This window comes from Sylvia atricapilla, chromosome 5 (assembly GCF_009819655.1).
Source record: "Sylvia atricapilla isolate bSylAtr1 chromosome 5, bSylAtr1.pri, whole genome shotgun sequence".
Classification (NCBI taxonomy): domain Eukaryota; kingdom Metazoa; phylum Chordata; class Aves; order Passeriformes; family Sylviidae; genus Sylvia; species Sylvia atricapilla.
Window position 1 is genome coordinate 24,111,335 of NC_089144.1, and position 19,715 is coordinate 24,131,049.

General features: G+C 37.6%; 1 protein-coding gene across 3 annotated transcripts in view; it reads right to left on the reverse strand.

Annotated features, from left to right (window-relative positions):
• ST7 (suppression of tumorigenicity 7) overlaps positions 1–19,715 on the reverse strand; it is a 138,222-nt gene that overhangs the window by 24,839 nt on the left and 93,668 nt on the right. For all 3 annotated transcript variants that reach the window (XM_066318982.1, XM_066318983.1, XM_066318985.1), the window contains 2 exons: positions 18,019–18,116; positions 5,952–6,066 (listed from right to left, as the gene is read on the reverse strand). In XM_066318982.1, coding sequence (XP_066175079.1) covers positions 5,952–6,066; positions 18,019–18,116 — 213 coding nt within the window. The remainder of the gene's footprint in view (positions 1–5,951; positions 6,067–18,018; positions 18,117–19,715) is intronic.

Sequence of the window (19,715 nt, forward strand, 5' to 3'; positions counted from 1 at the left end):
GACCATAAATATTTGGTCCTGCTATATGCTGGTCTATGACTACAATACTTTAAAATCCTGATATAATTTTGGCTTCAACTCCAAAACTGCACCCTTATATTTTAGAGAGAGGCATCAACAATTATGTCTGGTAACAATTTGAATTTAGCAAGGGAATCATGTCCAAACTAGCCCTAGGAGATATGTACTCTGTCAGGAACCAAAGCAAAATTTTAATAAATGACTGTGTCCAGCTCCGTGAGCCATCTGGCAAAATATCTTCACACACACTTTTTCCCACCCTCCTGTAATTACATGTCGAGCTCCCACAATGTGCTGAAAGATGTGACTGTTATTCTGTTGTCAAATCCATCAGGACATCTTTACCTAATAGAAATTGATGTGTCCATCTAAAAAAGGCCCTCCTTCCTTCTTGTTGCTTGTATTGTTAAACAGAATACAAAAATCTAGACTCAATTTGTAAACATCTTCTTTTAGTAAGCCCCAGCATGTAGGGGAGAGTTGGAAAAGTGATTTCTTACTATTAATTTGCTTCTTAAGCAGTTGCTTATAAGACTGAACTGATAGAAAGATGCTATGGATATGCAGAGCATGCCATGCATCATCTAAAATCATCATGGGATCTATTGTTCTTATCAACAGCAACTAAACCAAAAAATTATGAATTTGGGTATGGAATGATACATTTCCTACCAAGTCAGCAGAAGGCTCTAAACATGAAGAGACAGGCATGTTGCAATTGCTTTAGTCATTAATAAATGCAAAATGTAAGTCACTAATTACAAATTAATCCCTACTTTGCACAAGTGGTAGAGGAATTGCTCATAGATTGAAAGCACTTTAGCAAATAAATACATGCAGGCTGGACCAGTGATGACAGAAGAGAAATGCAGCCATCTATAAAGACACAAACATTAAGAAAGAAAGCGGATTAAGCTGATACAAATGGTTAAAAACAAGAGTAATATGATAGATATAATTAAAGAAAAGTATGAGCTGAACATCAGGGGAAAAACATTATCAAAAAGATTTAATATCCCATTAGAACAATGATCACATTTTCCCAAAAAATGTAGTAGAAAACATGCTGGATGGAGCACAACTATGAACTTGGTGCTTACAAAATCCAGTTCCGAGTCTCAGTACTTTTGGCATTGTCTCTCAGTAATGTGAAACATTCCAATCAAACATGTTAGCCACTACGTTAGAATGGGAAAACCATTTCAGCACATACAAGAAGTCTATTTTGCCATGACCACAACTAAAACTTATGCTGTTCAGATATGGAAAGATTTACAACTGCTAATTTTAAACATTTCATTTGCCACTCTCGCTGTGCATATCAGTGACCAAGCATAAGCCACTTTAACTTCAGCAAGTTCAATTCTAAATGCCAGTAGAGGGGAAGGAATAATTTCTGCTAAAGCAAGTTAGAAAAGAGCAAGACTAGTACAATTACTTTAGACTTCTTGTGCTTTTGCACAAATAGGAAAAACAAAAAATGCTACAGAATCATATGGCAAAAAAAAAAAAAAAAAGAAACCAGGTGGTGTGAACGGACACAGAACTGATGCTGAAACCTAGCTGAAGTGACTAAGATTTTGATACAGAGGAAAGAAATCAGTTCTTGCAAGCAGAAGCTGGAAAAGATGTGACAGGAACAAAGACAAACTATTCTCTTGCTACTACTGTTACACAGACTGGAGGCCTTGATTTGCGTCTTTTGGAAAAGGCAGATTAGGTTTCGGTATAACCATAACTAACAGGAACTTTCTCTTAAGATATCTCTTTCAAAGAAACAAAAGGGTTATTAAATAGTGTGTATGAGGGAATGGCTGCTTCCATACTGCCACTGGCTACATCTTTAACTCTGAAGAAAACTCTTCATCACACTTGGAACACCTACCCACTTACCTCCACCAGGCAGAATATCCCCAAAATGTCAAATATAAACATGGCAAGTAATGAAACTATCTACAACACCCCTGGAGACCATAGCTAATGTAACTGAAGGCTGCATGCAATTGCTTCATCAATCTGCAACTCTCTACAAAAGGACTGCCTTCAATATAAATAGAATTTACATGAATTATCTGTAAGGACAGGTAGAAATTGTACAGAAGGGGGCAGAGAAAAGAGAGTGGCTCTGAATAGGCTGCATTTTAGAAAAGTCACTTCTCTTTGTTAACTTTGGATTTCATTAAGTTAAAAGTATTCCAAGAAAAAGAAGTCTCTGCTTCTAAAGTGTTTCTTCAAAGGCCTGCATTTTGATATAACACTAATTCAAAGCAGGATTCTGCTTCAGTAAGCTGATACCAAATAAAAGAAGTGTCAAATCACAGAGCAGAATGAGATCTTTTGTATTTAAACCCCATTTCCTTTCTATGTGTCCTTTACTTTAAAATATCATCTCAAGTGAACTCCACATTTGGGACTCTGGCATGGTAACACGGCCTTTCTCCTTCTCTGCAAAGGGGTGTGTGAGAGAAGAATCTGTATAAAGTGTTCATCCTGCAAACCAGAAGGCTTAGGCTCACTGGAAAACACTGTACTTTCAAAAAATGAAAGCAAGGACAGGTTTAGAGAAGAAACATTGCATCACTAAGATTAAATACAGAGGCACCCATTCTTTCTAAGCCTGACTTTAAATTGCCAGAAAAGTCTGAGTTTTCACATAGTGCCCAGGTTATCACTTAATATCTAACAAAGCAACTGGCTGCCCAGGGAAATTAATAAATCAGTTGCTCTAAACATCACTACAAGCAGACCAACTCCCCCAGCCATAACTACTTCTGCTGTAAATAACATGGATATGCATTAAATCAGAGCCAAAAATATTTTCAGAATTCAACAGTATTTAGGTCATCCTCACTCTATTGACAGACTGAACTCTGAAACCATAATGATGTAGCTCAGCAACAGTGCATGCTGTTCCACTAATGAGACCCTTTTTCCATGAATAATGAGTATGGACATCAGCTCTGTTGCCAGGTACATAATGTAAACACAATTTAACACATGGCTTTTGGTAAAGCAGTGCATCTGCTCATAGAGGCTGAGGTTTCACATGATGTGGTCCAACATTTTAGCCCAGGGTGGGAGCAGGCTGCTCAAGGAAATAATTTGTTCATATGTTATCAAAATACAATAAATCAGGTTTGGTCTCAGTCAAAAAAAAAGCAGTGGAGTGGGACCAACAGAAACTGCAGATAGGAAAGTATAAATGAGTTCAGTGTTTTATATTCCAATAAATCTTACAACACATGAAGCTGATGAGTTCTAAAATGAGCTGAGACTCCCTGAGACAGGCCTTCTGAGACTCATGAACTGTAAGGGTTATACTGGTTAAGCCTGTGTTTGCTGAGTCCTTTTGCAAACCTAGTGCATACACACACCATACCAAAGTGTGAGTTGAAACTGCCTGTGCTCAAACAGCCAAAGTAAGAGCTTTATTTTTAAGTCTCACTTGTTCTGATTCTATTAGATACTTTTGAGAAAATGAAACACACTTTCAAGTTTTATCAACTTCCATGACATAAAGTGCTACCATGGTATTGTTTAAAATCAGGGATAAGTGCTTTTAGGATGCCAAAGTAGAGCTTGCAGTGGAGTTTAGTCTTGTGATTTTAGAATACAAGCTTAATACCCTGTTCTATCACAGTCCTGCTATTTCCCAGGACTATTACCTCATAACTACACTGAAGACTAGAAGGTGCCAATATACTGTGATGCCTGGGGAATAAAAACCAGCATTTCTACTTACTCGTTTTTTAACATGGCAAAATAAAGAACATAGGAATCTCTCCCAGTGTCACAGGAATTACTGAAATACAAGGAGCTACTAGAGAGATTCTGATGTTATCACTTTAACTGCCAATTTCTTCCATCAGACTAAGTACAACCAAGATCTGGCCCAGAGTCATTACTGCTACTGAATGGCAACACTCAAGGGCCTGGGTGGCATTTTGATCTCTGATTATAATGATTTGATTCCAAAAAGAGCTGAAAACATTCCACACTGGACTGGTAGGAGTGATTATCACTAATGTTGCTTGTAACCAGCTGCTTATTTATCTTTTTATTTTTTTGTAAATAGCCTCACCTTTGCCACAGTTTACTGCAGGAGTCTGAAATCTGGCAGGATGATCATGTTAGTATCAAGCCAGTGGTCTATGATAAGGCTCATTTAAATTTGTCTTAACTTCATAAGTTGTAAGACGTTAGAAGAAGGGAGTTAGCACATTTTCAGCAGGAATTTCTGCTTTTTTTTTTTTTTTTTTTTTTTTTTTTTTTGCTATACCAACCGTTGCTGAACAAGTACAGGCCTCAGTACTCCAGTGAACATGCATCATCCCTTTGCCATGGTTCTGTGTGATGATAAGGGCTCAAGGACTGGGGCTGACATTGAGAAACCTCTGTCTGCATGAGCTCTTCCAGCTCTGCTTTTTGGCACCAGGCAATGCATCAGAGAATGATAAATGAAGGGGAGGCAGAAGCCACAGAGTAAAGATATTTGGAAAAGATGTTAAGGTAGAAGTTGTCTTGACCATCACTGGCCTGAAGAGAAGATTTGGATACGCAGGTAGGAGAAGAAGAAGAATGGAACTTGAATGAGGGGTACTGGCTGAACAAGAAACCTCTGGTAGGAAGTGGGAGCCATTAAAAACTAAACTGATCATGCAGAAGAGAAGACAATTCAGTAAGCAAATGATACAGAAGACCAGCCAATTCCTTAAAAGAATCCAGGAGAAAGATAAATGAGCACTGTGGATGTAGGCTCCAGTGTCCATATTGGTAGGATTTATACAACAGTAGCTCAAATAATGTCCATCTATTTTTCCAGAACTGAGGATGTTTCAAGCCTTAAAATGTTGTTCAAAGAACATCAAAGATAGTAAGAGTTAGCAATTGAGAACATTTAAAAGGCTACAAGATCAACCAGGCAAAATAGTTAAGAAACATCAAAATTAAGGCTACATAGGTTTCACGTAAGTCATCTATTTGATCCATGCAGGTTATGATCTCATTTCTAGTTATATCATTATGTAATATTCCTTTCATAAGGTCCCATAACCCAATGCACAGAATGACACTTTTCTGAGGATGAATGAGGACTGTGTAGTAACACAATAGGAAACTGACATCTGTAGGTTCCCTGATTCACTTGATGCAGAACTTGGAAAGTGGCTACTGAGTAAGCCAGGAACTGCAGTAAGAGGAGGAAGAGTGGAACTGCAGGCTGATGAATGCTGCTCTAAAGAACTGGATTGCATTCCCGTTTTGTCACCAAGTTTTTATGCATTACTAGGAAAACCCAGTTAATTTGAACTAAACAAAGTATGCCAGTTGGTGCTTCTACCTCTGTGTCTCTTAAACCCTAGATTCTTCAAGTTTAAAGAGCTAGAGCTCCAGCAGCTGTGATTTGAACATGAAGAGCTGCAATGCTGCATAAACCAGTGTCTACTAAAAACAAAAGAAAACGGTCCACCTGGTCTTCTGAGCTTTCCAAGGTTTCCCTGTAAGACATGAAGTCTGCTACTCACTAGACTGCTATGAAGTTAAATCAGTGTTTTCTTCTATGCAACTAAGTCAACATTCACAGGTAAGTCCACAAGGGAACTGACAATCTTTTTTTTTTAAAAAAGGTTTGAATAGCATCCAATAAAAATTCTGCAGAACCTAAACAGTCATTCTTTAAACGCCAACAAAAAACAAAGAAAGCATAGGGGAGCTGCTAGTGAGTGCTATCATCCTGTACAATGATTTCAGCATGGGTTGGCAGAAAAAATTCACAGTATTTAATCTTTGGATAAAGGACTGTGTAAGGGCATGTATGAAGCTCATGCCTATCAATTTAATTATAGTGTTTCCTAAATTTTAGGAGTTTGACTTAAATATATTTCTCCTGTGTGTATCACCTAGAGAAAATACAAATACGTATTTGAACTTACCATCATACTTTGCTAAGACTGCCTGGACATCTGCATATGCTTGCAGTTCCAACAAAGCCTCTAGCAGGTTTTCATGGATGTTGAACATGCTGAGCAGGGGAAACTCCTTCATCAACTACAATCAATAACATATGAAAGGGTTAGATGATTAAAATGGAGAAGAGCTTCTTGTTCAAAATGCACTGAAATAGACAACACCACGTTAAAACTCCCCTTGCTCTCAGTTCTTTCCCAGAGTTCACTATTATCTCAGAAATTTCTGAGCTTACAATGGATCCTAGGTCAGGTTCTTGTCAAGACACGCTTGTAATAGGATGTAATTAGTCAAATCCAACAACCCAGCTATCTGAACACACAACTGTCCTTCAACGAACAGGCTTTTTCAAAGTGAAAAAGAGTTATTGTTCTGGGAAAGAATCTTCACCAGTGCAGCTCCAGTGTATCAGTAATATGTAATTCAGCACCTCCCTGGTATATTAATGGGAAAACAGAAAATACATTGAAAAACCACAATAACATAAAAGGAGAAAAGCTTACATAAATGCAACCACATTATCAAGCATGTGATACCAGGATTTATAATTGTAAATAACTTTAGAACACGACTGCAATTGTGGCCAACATAAAAAAATGAGAAGGAGAAGGAGAAGAAGGTGAGGGAGAGGGAGGGGGAGGAGAAGGAGAGAGGAGAAGGGAAGAGAAAAGACAGTAGCAATAGGAAAGGTAAAGCTTATGCAAATCAAACACCATAACTAAGGAATACATATTGCATGACAAATTGAATGAAATACAGAGTTAAAACAATCTAACCTTTTCGCATGCAAGTGCATTTACTTTATGAACTAAGCCATTGAGAGATACCAGGAATTTGTACTTTGATATCCTCAGTTTTGCTATCTGCATAGATTCAAGTGGCTGAAGCTGATACTCAATTGCACCTCTTTTAAGTCACACTTATAAGAAGCATCCATGTTTTTTACTGCAGAACTGATTAAACAATATTTTTTTATTGTCAGAATGATTCTCTAAAGAACTGAAGTGCTAAAAGATCCTTGCTTCCTTGTGTCCCCTTCATGGCTGTTTAACTGCTTTCACGATTTAGATTCAGCACAAAAAGGTCCCAGATAGTGAAGAACTGGGGTAGCTGATATTAACAATGATTCTCAGAAACTTGCAGGGAAATACTAAAATTTACAATCTTCTTGACAAAGTTTATGGAACAGAAATACTGTAACACACCATGTAAAGAATATGATTCAAGATCAGCCTTGCTCTATTTGAAAATAACCCAGATCTGAAAACTCTGACACTTAATACACCTACCTTTCAAGATGTAAACAGCAAAACTGATGTGAACCAGCAAATCTTAATCTCACAAACAGATAAGATAAAAGTAAAAAAAGACTGAAACAAGAGGGATGGATATTCACAAAGAACTTCAAAAAATGAGAAACAGGTAATATAACAGAGCTTCTTCACTCTGTTAAGAAAAAGACCTTAACAGGTAAACAGAGAAGAAAAGCACAGAGAATTTCTTTCTTGTGAAATGGTCTGGTATAAGCTAATGGAAGAACTATTCTGACCTAAAGACTCTAAATTTGTCTGCCTGGAATAGCATTGACTTTGCTGCATTGTGAGGATTCTTAGAAGATTAAAGCAAGAATGGCAGTGTTTTGTTTAACTGATTATATAAATTTCTGATGAGAGTCAGGATCATTGAGAGAGTAGCTGAAAGGGGTCACTGAATTTTTCATGTTAACAGCATAGGGATGGCCATAACCTCCCAGTTTCATTGGTAGGAGCTGAACCTGTGAAGAAGAGAAACAAAACTGCATAGTTTGCAAGCTTTTCTCCCCCATTAAAGAAAGAAAGAAAGAAAAAAAAAAAAAAAAAAAAAAGATTACATCTTGGGATCTTGATGTAGGTTAAGTGGAAGGGTTTAAGAATAAAATAAAAAGTTTAAATCATTGTTTGTGAAAATTGTTTGTGAAAAGAAGTGAGTGCATGAGAAAATTCACACAGTTGGATTCATTAGTTAAAGATCTATCGTTAAGTTTACTTCTTTTCATTCTTGTCCTTACTCACGATTGGATTTTTAAGAGAGGAAGCTACTATTTGGCAGGAAAGAGCATGACAGAATCTGGCTCTACATAAATGTGATTCAAAGTTCAGAATGGACATCTTGCAAAGAAACTCCTCTAAGGGATTAAGAAAGATTATCCCTGCTCATTGAAAATGAATAACGGCTGGCAAAATAACATTGCCTCCATCAGTGAAGAAAAGGGAAGAGCTGCAGCTAGTTATAGATGTACTCTGGCCAGTAAAAGCTTTTACTCTGGTTCTCCACCTCTCACTGACGTCACTCACTGATTTTTTTTTTTTTTTTTTTTGCTATTTTAATTAGGTTCTGTCAGAGTGATAAAGCCTGTCTCAGACACCAGAGGAATAAAGGTCACTGTCTGGACTGCCAGGCCTCCAAACTGAAAAGTGTTAATAAAGGTTTCATCTGGGAAAGGTCAAGCACTACGAAGTCCAATCCAGGAATGGTGTACTCAGTTAATACTGTAGCCTCAAAAATAAAACACCTCTAAGTGACTGCTCAGCTATTTGAACATTGACTGTGCATAAATGACACCATGTTTGCTATTAAAAAAAGAAAAAGAAGACATGAACTCATTTCTCTGTCATATCTGGACGTAGAGTTTCTAGTTCTCACTGCAAATAATTTCCAGTCACAGTAAAAGTTTGTTTACTGAAAAACTTGCCAGAAAGTAAAGCCACTTGGATAGAAGAATATTATGACAGGTCATCTTTCAGGCTGCATAGTGAAAGCAAATACTGGGAAAGAAAAAAACTGCCACACAGGTCTGGTGTAGACTGGTCAGGGCAGGCCTCATACTGGGTCATGCTGAGGGGCAATGGGGAGCAGACTGAGCTTGCCCCCCTCCCTAGCAGATGGAGGGGGAGCTGGTCATACTCCACACAGAGATGTAAAGATGGGCACATTATTCCCGAACACAAGATGAAAAACACATCCTGGAGTTCCCCAGATCCCTACATCATTGAGCTCCAATATGGCCTCCAGTTTAAGAAGCAGACACATCCCTTTGCACCCAAAGGTTTGTTTTCTGCAAAATTACAGACCAGTATTTGCCAAATCATTTGGCTCTTACATTTTAATTATTTTTACTTCTTTACTGTAACTTGAGAAATACTTTTGAGTGACAAGCACTGCACTTGAAGACAAGACGAAGGCTCTGCTATCATCTTTCTCCACACCTTCAGACCTCAAGAGACAGCCATCAAATTCAGTACTCAAGATTTCTTGAGCCACAGAGCTACTACATCATTTCTCATACACACTACTTAGGACTAAAAATGCCACAGTAAAATTCCAGTTAGCTGGGCATTAAAGAGAAGTGTTCCATTGAGCTAAACTCATTTTCACACCATGTGGAAACAAACACCACATGGCTATAAATGTATTCTCTCCTTACACTATGAGGATATTCAAATGGCTGTTGAACATATCATGCCAAATCTATGTTCACAAAGATTTTACTTTGAACTTGTATTGGTCAAAATACTCCCCAGCTATCAAAGTCAGACCTGGAGGTGGGTTAGTACATATTCTGTTCCAATCCCTCTGCATGTTTGGGGGAAAATAGGTCCAGGTGTAGAAAGTGGAGATGCTTTTTTTTGGGAGTCATTAGGTACACTACAAATATACAGAAAAGGTAGCTATTTCAGATAATTCAGGTGTTTTGGGGTTTTTTTAATTAATATTTTGGGAATATAAATTTGCAGAAAAATTCTGGAAGTAAGTCTGACACAATCTGACCATATCTGAACACTAATCCCAGAAGCACTCTGTTCTCAGACTCACTTCAATTCACATTACAAGGTGTAGGTTCACTGATTCTGTGATCAGTATAGAAAAATGATGATCAGAAAAAAATGCCTTATGATACAAAGAAATCCACATCTGATTTATTGGATGAGGAACAAGTTTCATCTCCCAAAGGACATTTATTGAAGAAGGTTCCCTAACTGACAATATTTCAGTTATTGCCATTTTCATTTAGATCTAAGTTTTTAAACATTTTCAAGGAATGTAGCTTTAATGTCTGCATCCATTATTCTCCCTGTGACAACATTAACATGATGAATCAATTAACCAAGAAACATTATTTGTGGAGAAACCATTATAACCTGCAGTTTATGCCTAGAATTAGACCCAGGACTCAAGGGAATACAAAGATGGACAAATGAATAATAGGTTATATATAACCTGCTGTTGGCACTTTTATTCTCCATTTGCATTATGGTTGTATGTGTGGTCACAAATGTTATGGGCAGGGCATGCAATTCTTCACTGCTGCTTGTACTCCTATCTTCTCCACAAACAGTAACATTTGTCAGATCAATGTATCCGACTTAATACATTCATAAAAAGGAAGTGTGAATTTATCTCAAAGAAACAACAAGAAAACGAGGGAAATTCAATGCAAACAGTGAAACTGTTACAACCTTAATTCCCAATGCATATGTTCCTGCAGTGGGTATCTGAAATGGAGAACTCTGTCTCCTAAAAAAAGAATGACTGAGGCTACCACCTTTCAGGTGCAAGTGTCCACTAAAACTGAAGGACCAAGCACACAGTATGGATGGCATTTTCACAAGTGCTTTACATAAACTGCTTTATGGTGTATGACCCGAAATCTGTTCACTGAACAAGGTAGAGAAAGTAAAACTCCAAGTCATTTCTGAGTAGAAAAACAGAAGCCTCCATTTCTGTGGGCTGCATAGTCTGCAGATGACCTTTCAGATGTCTAAGCTCTGACTGAAGCTCACCCTGGGCTTGAGGCATTTGCAACATGTCACTCCATGTTGACCTTCTGATGTCTAATTAGATATATTAATTCTTCAGTTGTTCTCCTGGCCAACTCACCTGGCAGGTACAGAAGAGCAGAAACAGTATCAGCAGACTAAAGTTAGCACACAAGAAAGCTCTCTTAACAAGGTCAGATGCATAAAAATCAGTCTAACTCCTGGTCCTAAAAGTGCAACTCATTTCACCACTGTCTCATTGTGACTGGGATTCATATGATGTAAACACATCATAGCTCTTGGAGTTGGAAAATCATCTAAAATACATTGAACATACCTGAATCAAAGTTCTGCTTAATTATAGCAAAAGTAGGATTCTGTCAATTCATTAATTCCTTTTAGTGCTGCACTCCTTTTGGTAAATAATCACTACTTTACTTGAAAGCAGCTCTACAGCTACTCTTTTACAGCTCAGAGAGGATAGCAGCTAAGAAACCAAATCTGTCAGATCCTATTCTTTTGAAGCTCGGAAATGATTAGCAGTAGGATCTTTCTATTTTCCTCGTATGTGGAATTCAGGAAATTCGACAATTTCAGAGTGTCAGAAGAGACACAGATTGAGTTTACACTAACTTTGGGATGGCATGGGTTTATAATTTGCCAATGTTCCATTTTAAATTTGAATTTTGACCTAGTGCTGCATAATATTCAAAGACAATATGACTTCTCTTCAGTGTAGGATTAACAATGAGTAAATGAAGTGAAAAATAATGTTCCTAAATATGCAAACTCTAAGGAAATATGTTAGAACATGCAACCTTTTTGTTCTCTCTTAATTGGAGGATTAAAGTCTTTAGAGTATGACAAGTTCTTTAAGGAATACAATTATGAAAATGCTGTTATTTGGACTATGCTGTAAAAATGCATGTATTTCAGGAATAAAGGTAATTTTAAAGAAAGACGTGGCATGAACCCAGAAGAGCACAAGTTGTTCCAGATTTCATACTTCCGACTAAATAATCATGTTATATAAAACTAGTAACAGTGCTGAATTATAATAAAGTTTGTTACAGCAAGTATTAGTAACTTTATAGAGCATGAAAATAAAGTCATTACTCATAGTCCTGCTCAGAATAAAAATCCTTTATTTGCATCACAGATTCACAGGTTGTTTTGAGTTAGAAAGGACCTTACAGATCATCTAGTTCCAACCCCCCTGCTGAGGGCAGGGACACCTTCTACTAGAAACAACCTGCTCATAAAAATTCATATTAAATACATCTAATTCTAGTTGAAAGTAAAAGTGGCTACTAAGATGTGGCAAAAGCAGTAGATAGAAGTGGAATTAATCCTTGAAAGAACATCCCTAATTACTTTTTTCAGAAACTGAGAAACTGATGTATTTTTAGAAGCGAATTTTTAAGTGAAATACAGTTAGGAAATTATCTAGGAGCTCAAAAATTAGGTAGGAAATTCCAGGGAGAGAGATGGAAGACCATAATTAAAGTACCAAACAAGTCTCTGAATAGGGAGTGATGCAAGATGGTGGACAAAAAGGAGTCCAGTTACCAGGACTCCCACCAAGACTACGAGACTGACTATATTCTATCTGAACAGAATGGCAATGCTGGAAACCTGCAATTTATATGAGAAACATTATAGTCAGTTTAGGTAGTGGTCACCAAATTTCTAGCTTTTGAGAGTTCTGGGCAGAATCACAATCATGACTAAAAGTGAGTGGTCTGAGTCATGTGAAAATAAGGATGGGATAAACATCATTAGGGGAATCACATAAGTCTCCCTTTTAAGAGCCCACTGAAACAAGGGATATTCCAACTTGCTCTACCCACTTAACAAACCATGTGAATCTGTGACCTAACAGTCATTCAATATACAGAGATATGAAAACACTAAAATCAGTATTTATCACTTGCCATTATTGCAGAGCTTGTGTATCAGAAAAAGAATTACCTGAAGATACCACTTTGTGGTGGAGACTGGCTCACAAGAGTAGCAAAATATATGTAAAAGCATAGTAGTAAAAAATAGTAAAATCTATGAGACAACACTTGGTCTCATTGAACTAGGTACTTTCCCTTCAAATTTTAAAAAATGTCACTTTAAACAACTGCTACAGATGTTAATAAAATTAGAATCTCACCCAAGGAAGAGCAGTCTGCCTAACCTGATGTGTGCAACACAAGCCAAAGAGTCTGACTCACTAATCCTTGCCTCAAGCATAGAAGCATTTGGGAGAGACAGACAGTAGCTGTTAAGCTTTCTGCTGCAAGTAGCTGCAGAAATTGTGTTGTTAAGTTGCTAGTGATCATAACATCTTTATTAGGAATAAGTACTCTTATTGTACTTAACTTTGTTTCACACAACTTGGTAATTGGAGGTGCAGAACACTGTTCTGGCTATGTATTTGTCTTACTCAAGAAGTAATCAGCAAGGTACACAAGAATACAGAATTCAATAGAATATTGAACAGAAATCCTTATTCAAAGCTAACAAAAGAAGTTGCCAAGAAAGCATGCTAGACTTGCAGAACTATCATACCAGCAACTGATCAGAAGATAAAAACCCAACTTACCCATACAATTAAAATTGATTTAGTGTGGTTGAATACCCTTTCAAACCCTTCAAGTGACATAACCTCTTTAACTATTTCAGATGCTTCGGGCAGCCCAGCTGTTTACAGAATTTTTCATGCAGCCAGTGGATAAGCCTGAAGCACTCTTGACAACACAAGTTGCTTAGGTGAATTCTGTGGCATAAAATATGCATTTAGTGACTGCAGGTGAGGACCAAGATGAACACACAAGCACATTCAACTGAAATAGTCTCAGCAACGTTCGGAGTTAAATATGGAGAAGCAGATTTCTAGGTTCTTTATCATGATCTGAAGAGTAATTTCTCAGTATATATGGCTGATACTAGAAAATACACTTTTCTGACCCTGAAAAAGTGTTTTTCTTTCTATCCTTCTCCAGATTTGAGGAAGACTTAAGGACCTGGAGACCCTCTTCTCTCCCTAAACCTCACTTAGTTCTGAACAAAGCTGCTGAGCAGAGAGCAAGCTGCAATTCCACTGTGTCTCAGAAATATATACTTAATAAGAACACAAAGCAACCTTCGAGGGAGTGCATGCCCATGGGGCAGGAGATAAATACACTCCAGAATGAGTTTCTTTCATCTTCTCTCTGAGGGAGGAAGCAATTAAGAACATCCACTGGCATACCTTTTGCCTGCCACCTTTCTCTTTCATAAACATGCATCTCCCTTCCATTAAAGCTTGTTCCTCTGAATGCTCTGCAGAACCATCCCAAGAAGACCCAATTAATTTGACAATTCATTTTCTTGCACAGTACCATTTTCATCTGGATACTCCAGTGACCCAGTTAAGAAAAATGACTGTGTTGGCCTGCTTCTAAATTCAGTGGTGCAGTCACTGATTGAGCTGCCCACAAAGCAGAGAGGGAAGTGCCTTTGCATACCCTCCATGTCCTCTCTGTTTTCAATCAATGAAAAACACCAAATGCAAACCTAGCACATTCCTGTTTTCTTCCACTGTAATGGTGAGGGAATCTGAAAAGCGCAGATGGAAAGCAGGTAGCACAAAAGGCCACCCTTGCTTATCACCACTACTGGCTTGCAACATGGTCCACAAGGAAGATTCAATGTGAAGGGGTACTAAAGATTACCCACAGACACCATCATGGCCTTTCGCCTCTGCACATACTAAATTCTCCAGCATAATTTAGAACAAACTACTTAAAATCCTCCTAACATCATCAGCACAACAAATAAAAATACGAGCACTGTAGATTTTCTCCTCGGGGAGAGTAAAAGCAATCTAGTTCCCTCACAGACCATATCATCCTCTGTATAAACAATAATAAAACTGGAATAATTCTGTTGACTACACTGGAGTTATTCCAACAATACACTAATCAAAATGAGATCACAAGTTAACTCAATACATACAAATAGTGACAGCTGCTGGTTTCTATAGCAAAATATAGTAAATAATTATCATCAGAAATACAAGCAAAAGCAACACCTATGTATGACTCCATTACATGCTTCCATGGAAACTACAGGTTTGTATTTCTCATTATTCAACTCAATTGAATGAATTACATTCAAGCAGCAAAGTCAGCAAAAAAAATATTGTCTCAAAATCAATCACAGAAGCAACAGGAATTCCTACCCATTTTTTTAAAATTAAAGCACACTTGATTTTAATTAGTTTTTAAATTCAGTTTTAAAAAAGCACCTGGTTTTAAATACCTTCAATATAATATTAAGAAATATGATTTTCCTATCAGCAGTGTATATAACCATAAAATCAAACTCTTATTTAAATCACCAACAGCTCATTTTCCTTCCATTAAGGTGCTTTAAGTAGAATCTCAGTCTTCTCTTACACAAAATCCAAGCAAGACAATCTAATCCATCAGTAATGTCCTCAAGATGGCCCCATATATGCAATAAATTAAACACTCTGAAATATTTTATTTTTTCGAAGTGGCAAAGACTCACTACATCCCAATCATATTTCCCAGATGGTGTCATGAACCTCTTAACACTTCATTTCCATCATGTTCCATGTCTTGAGAAACCTGTTTTCAATCTTTCAAACACAAACAGGGCCTCCGCCCTCTGTTCCCCGATGTTAAATTCAGCAGCCTCAAGCCAACACACTCTTCGTATTCTTTTTGGGATGAATAAATTAATCTCCTTCCTCATCAATCACAAAGAAACCTTCAATGACAGATTAATGTTCTTCAAACCACTCCATAAGTGTACTATTTACGTCTTCTATGAAGAAATGGAGGAGATGTATTCATCAGAAATAAGTAGCTCCAAGCCAGTCTAAGAAGCCAGCTGCAAAGCTGACTTGACCCTAATCTTGCTCCCAGTGTACTGGAGCTGTGACCTGGAGTTACTGCTGCTTTAGTATTTCATCTAGAGACTTGCTAATTCTCAGCTCTGCTTGCTTAAAATGAGGAGCTCTAGAGGCATCTAAATTCAGTTCTGAGGACTTGGCTCAGTGTCTGTATGTGGAAAAACAGAGAATGCATTGATCTGAGTTGAAACTCTCTAAGATGAAATTCCAACTTTATAACTCCTTTGTCTTGCATCCAGTCCTTTCATCTTAACAAAACATTCCTGTTGAAGAATGTTTTCTGTTCTTCAAGTGTCTAATAACTGATGACTTTGGGTCTCCCTGTTATTGCTGCCTCTCAAGATGCAAGTTGTACTTAATTTCAACAATTTTCTATTTTGCTTATAAATTTCAGATAATTTTATCTCTAGTGAAAAATAAGTCATTCACTAATCAAAGCAGTTTCTCACTTTGCATAAGAAATCTAGGACGAGACAGACCACCCAAGTCCCCAAACCAAGTGTTCTGCATAGACAACTATCCATACATACTGACATCAGCAGAAGAATGCTTCACAGAGTATCTGTTCCCCACAGTCCTATCTACAAATCACAGAACACGTTCAGCAGCCCATAGTAAGCTCCAGAATTTGCCATAATTACGATGTGTGATATTTGAATGGGAAATTCAAAATTTTATCTTTCTTGTGTATTAATGCCAAAACTTAAAACTCCAATGTCTGTCCCAAAAACATTTCAGTATTTGTCCCACAGTGCTTGTGTAACAAAATTCATGAAGAATCAGCCGAGCTGGCTGAACTGGAAACAATGTTTTTGAAATCAAGGTTCTCCCAGCTGACCAGAAGACTGCTAAACCAGGTCCTTCTTCCTCATCCCTCTTTCTCACACTCCTAGCTATACAATGGCTGTTTTTTTGACAAGCTCTCTTTCAACGCCTCTGTCTGGGATTCTAGTGATTCTAGAGATTGAGAGTTGTGTGCCTGAAGGGCCCCAGCAAAAGTCAGAAAACAAAGTTACTCACCACTTGCCATCTGTAGATACTTAGGATGAGAACCTGCATTTTTATGGTGAACTCTGCTCAATGTTTTCAAGAAATATTCTTAAGTGCTCCAGTTCCAGGAGAAGATGGATTCAAGTCCTGGATTCCAAGCTGGCAAACACACTTGCCCTACTGCCCCTGATGCAAGTGCCTCAGCTCCAGAGAGTCACTTTCCTTTTAACATTGAAATTCCCACTGGCATGTAACAAGAATTTCCCTTTTCACTAGGCAAGTTCCTGGACCATTCATCTGAGCTGCCTAAAGCACACTCTACAGGTGCTTCATTCCAATTTGGGACTCCATTTAGTGCATTTAAAATTTAACACCTGCATCCTTAATTTGCAGAAATATGTATCTTGCCGGATTCATCTCTTCTGTTTTTTTTGTGGGAGCTGGAATATGAAGCGTAAGAAATAAGGGAAACTGGGAGGTAGTTTTACCATCATCTGCCCAGAGCTGTAAGGCTCCATTCCTCCTTCTGTCACAGATCTGCTAACTCAGGTCACATTTCACCTCATGCAGATTAAGAACTGTGTTCCTAATCAGCATCCTGGGAATATCAATGAAAGAAATGCTGGCCATTCACTGCTACATCTAAACTTTAGCATTTTACATATCTGAAACGTGTACGCTGCCTAATGTACATATTTGAAAGGTGTACGCTGCCCCTTCGGCCATCTCCAAAATAGCTACTGTTCAATGTTTCAAGTCTGCAGCTTTGCAGCTTACTGACTTGTAACTACCATTGGTAGCTCCCCTGCCTACAAAGACAGAATGCAGTCAGCCCCCATCTCAGAGGGAGTTCAGTTAATTACAGATTCATTACTTGGAGATTCACTTTTCAGTGACAGGTTTTGCATGAATAAATAGCACTGTCCTCAGAGCTGCATAGTGTCATGCAAACAATGCAAAGAGCCAAACTGCAGCTTTGAAAGAGGAAACAGAACACTTAAGATCCGCTTATGAAGTTAACAGCATTCACCATATGGCTCAGAAAAAAATATTACTAACTTCATGATCAAATCATTAAAGATGGTACTTCATGGCACAGGTGCCAGGATGGGGAGTTCGGTCTGCATGGGTAACCACCCATCTGGTATTTGATGTTGCTTTCATAACCTTATAAATAAATGATCACTTCAATTAGTGATCTTTATGTACATTACACATACAAAAGAACTTTCAGCAGTGCTCAATGAAGCAGGAATGGCTGCTAACTGCAAGAAAATGTGGCATTTCTGTACTACTGTTATGTAAATATCACATGCGAAAAAAAATCAAACTCACATCTCTCATCATTTTCACTGCTTCCCTGGTCCTCCCCAGCTTCCTTGCACACATTGCCAGCCTTCTTTTAATATATACCAACACATTGGTGTCCCTTCCTGTATAAGAGGAGAAAGAAATACATTAAGATAAAAAAGATAAAACAAAAGTTCATTTAGTATTCCAACACAAAAAGAAACACAGTTTACTTTCAATTTTTTTCTTATTGGCTACCATCAATACTTTTACAAGAATTTTAATAAAATGTTAACAAATTCTGAAGATTTACATGTGGCATAATAGCACTGAAATCAGAGGAAATAATCCAGATATACAGTGGTATTAGTAAGTACTCTTGGGTTGGCCTTGCACTGGTGAAATATAAGCAGATCTGAAGGTACAGTTACGTACATGTTTGTCAACAAGAGGTATTAAAGCAAATCCTCGTCCTCCTAACAATCTTTTTCTTAATGATTAGAAGGAAAGTATACTCTGAACTTTCTGTTTACAGCCTTTACTCATTATCCAATTATCATCTTCAAAATCCTCACACCACTAATTACAGATGGCAAATTAACATATTTCAGATATGATAGTCCTCTGTGTCAGAAGATTCCCTAACAGCAAAAGTGACAGAAACTAAACAGCAGTTATAATTATTCTCTTGGAGAATTCTTATTCCTTTCACTTCTCATTCGCTTTGAATGTGAACTCTTAAAGCCCTTCTGGACCAACAGGAAATGAGTGGACAGATAATCATCTATAAAATTACTGAATCATGAAAATGTAAGACACCTGCTACAAATTATCTTTGTGTATAGCATGTGGTCTGTAAAGATTTTTAGCCTATTCCTAACATTTTCAAGCCTTTCATAATAAGAACAACGTGTGTGCTGAAAACATTCCAAGAACCTACAAATGGTTTTAAAGTTGTGATTAAAATTTTCAAATAGGTTAAGCAGCAGGTCGAAAGAACTTACTTTAGAGGAGAAAATACATAAGGAGAGAAGAATTTCTTTAGCTGTATTCTATATTATCTGATTCCTTATCTCTTTATTGATTCCTATCATTTTAATACACAATTTATCTGTTACGTCTGTTTCAACATGTATTATATAGTGTGCTATGAAGTATACATTTCAGTTTAAGCTTCTTTTCAGGATTTTGAGCAGGAATTGTCAAAAGACATCTACTTACTATGAAATCAAGATAATTTTTCAGGTCAAAATTCTCTGAGGTTACTACTGACTTGGGATGCGTAACATGAACAACCTTAAAAATAAAATTGCCCTTGCTTTCTATAAACTATCACCTTTTGAAAGAGGGCAAGTTGGGTACTCAAAATCATTATTTACTCTTTATGGTCTAAGAAAGTATTACATGAAGGAGGTAGAACATGTGAATAAACAGAAACATGGAACAGTATGTTGTTGAGCAAGACATAACAGTGTATTTCACTTTTAAATGATAAAATGCCCACTCTTCACCTCAGAATTAACTCTGGAGACCAGATCTGGGATGCAAGACTTCTCAGAACCATGGAACTGCAAAACATGTCCCTCCTCCACAGACCCTCCTCTCCACCTTTGCAAACCATGCAGAAGTCCAGCACATAATCAAAAGGATTCTACGTGAAGCCCCAGTGTCCAAGGCAACATCTGAGGCTGGAGATTCTCTAATTTCTGTGGGTGCACACTGACATTTTCATGGGGAGACTG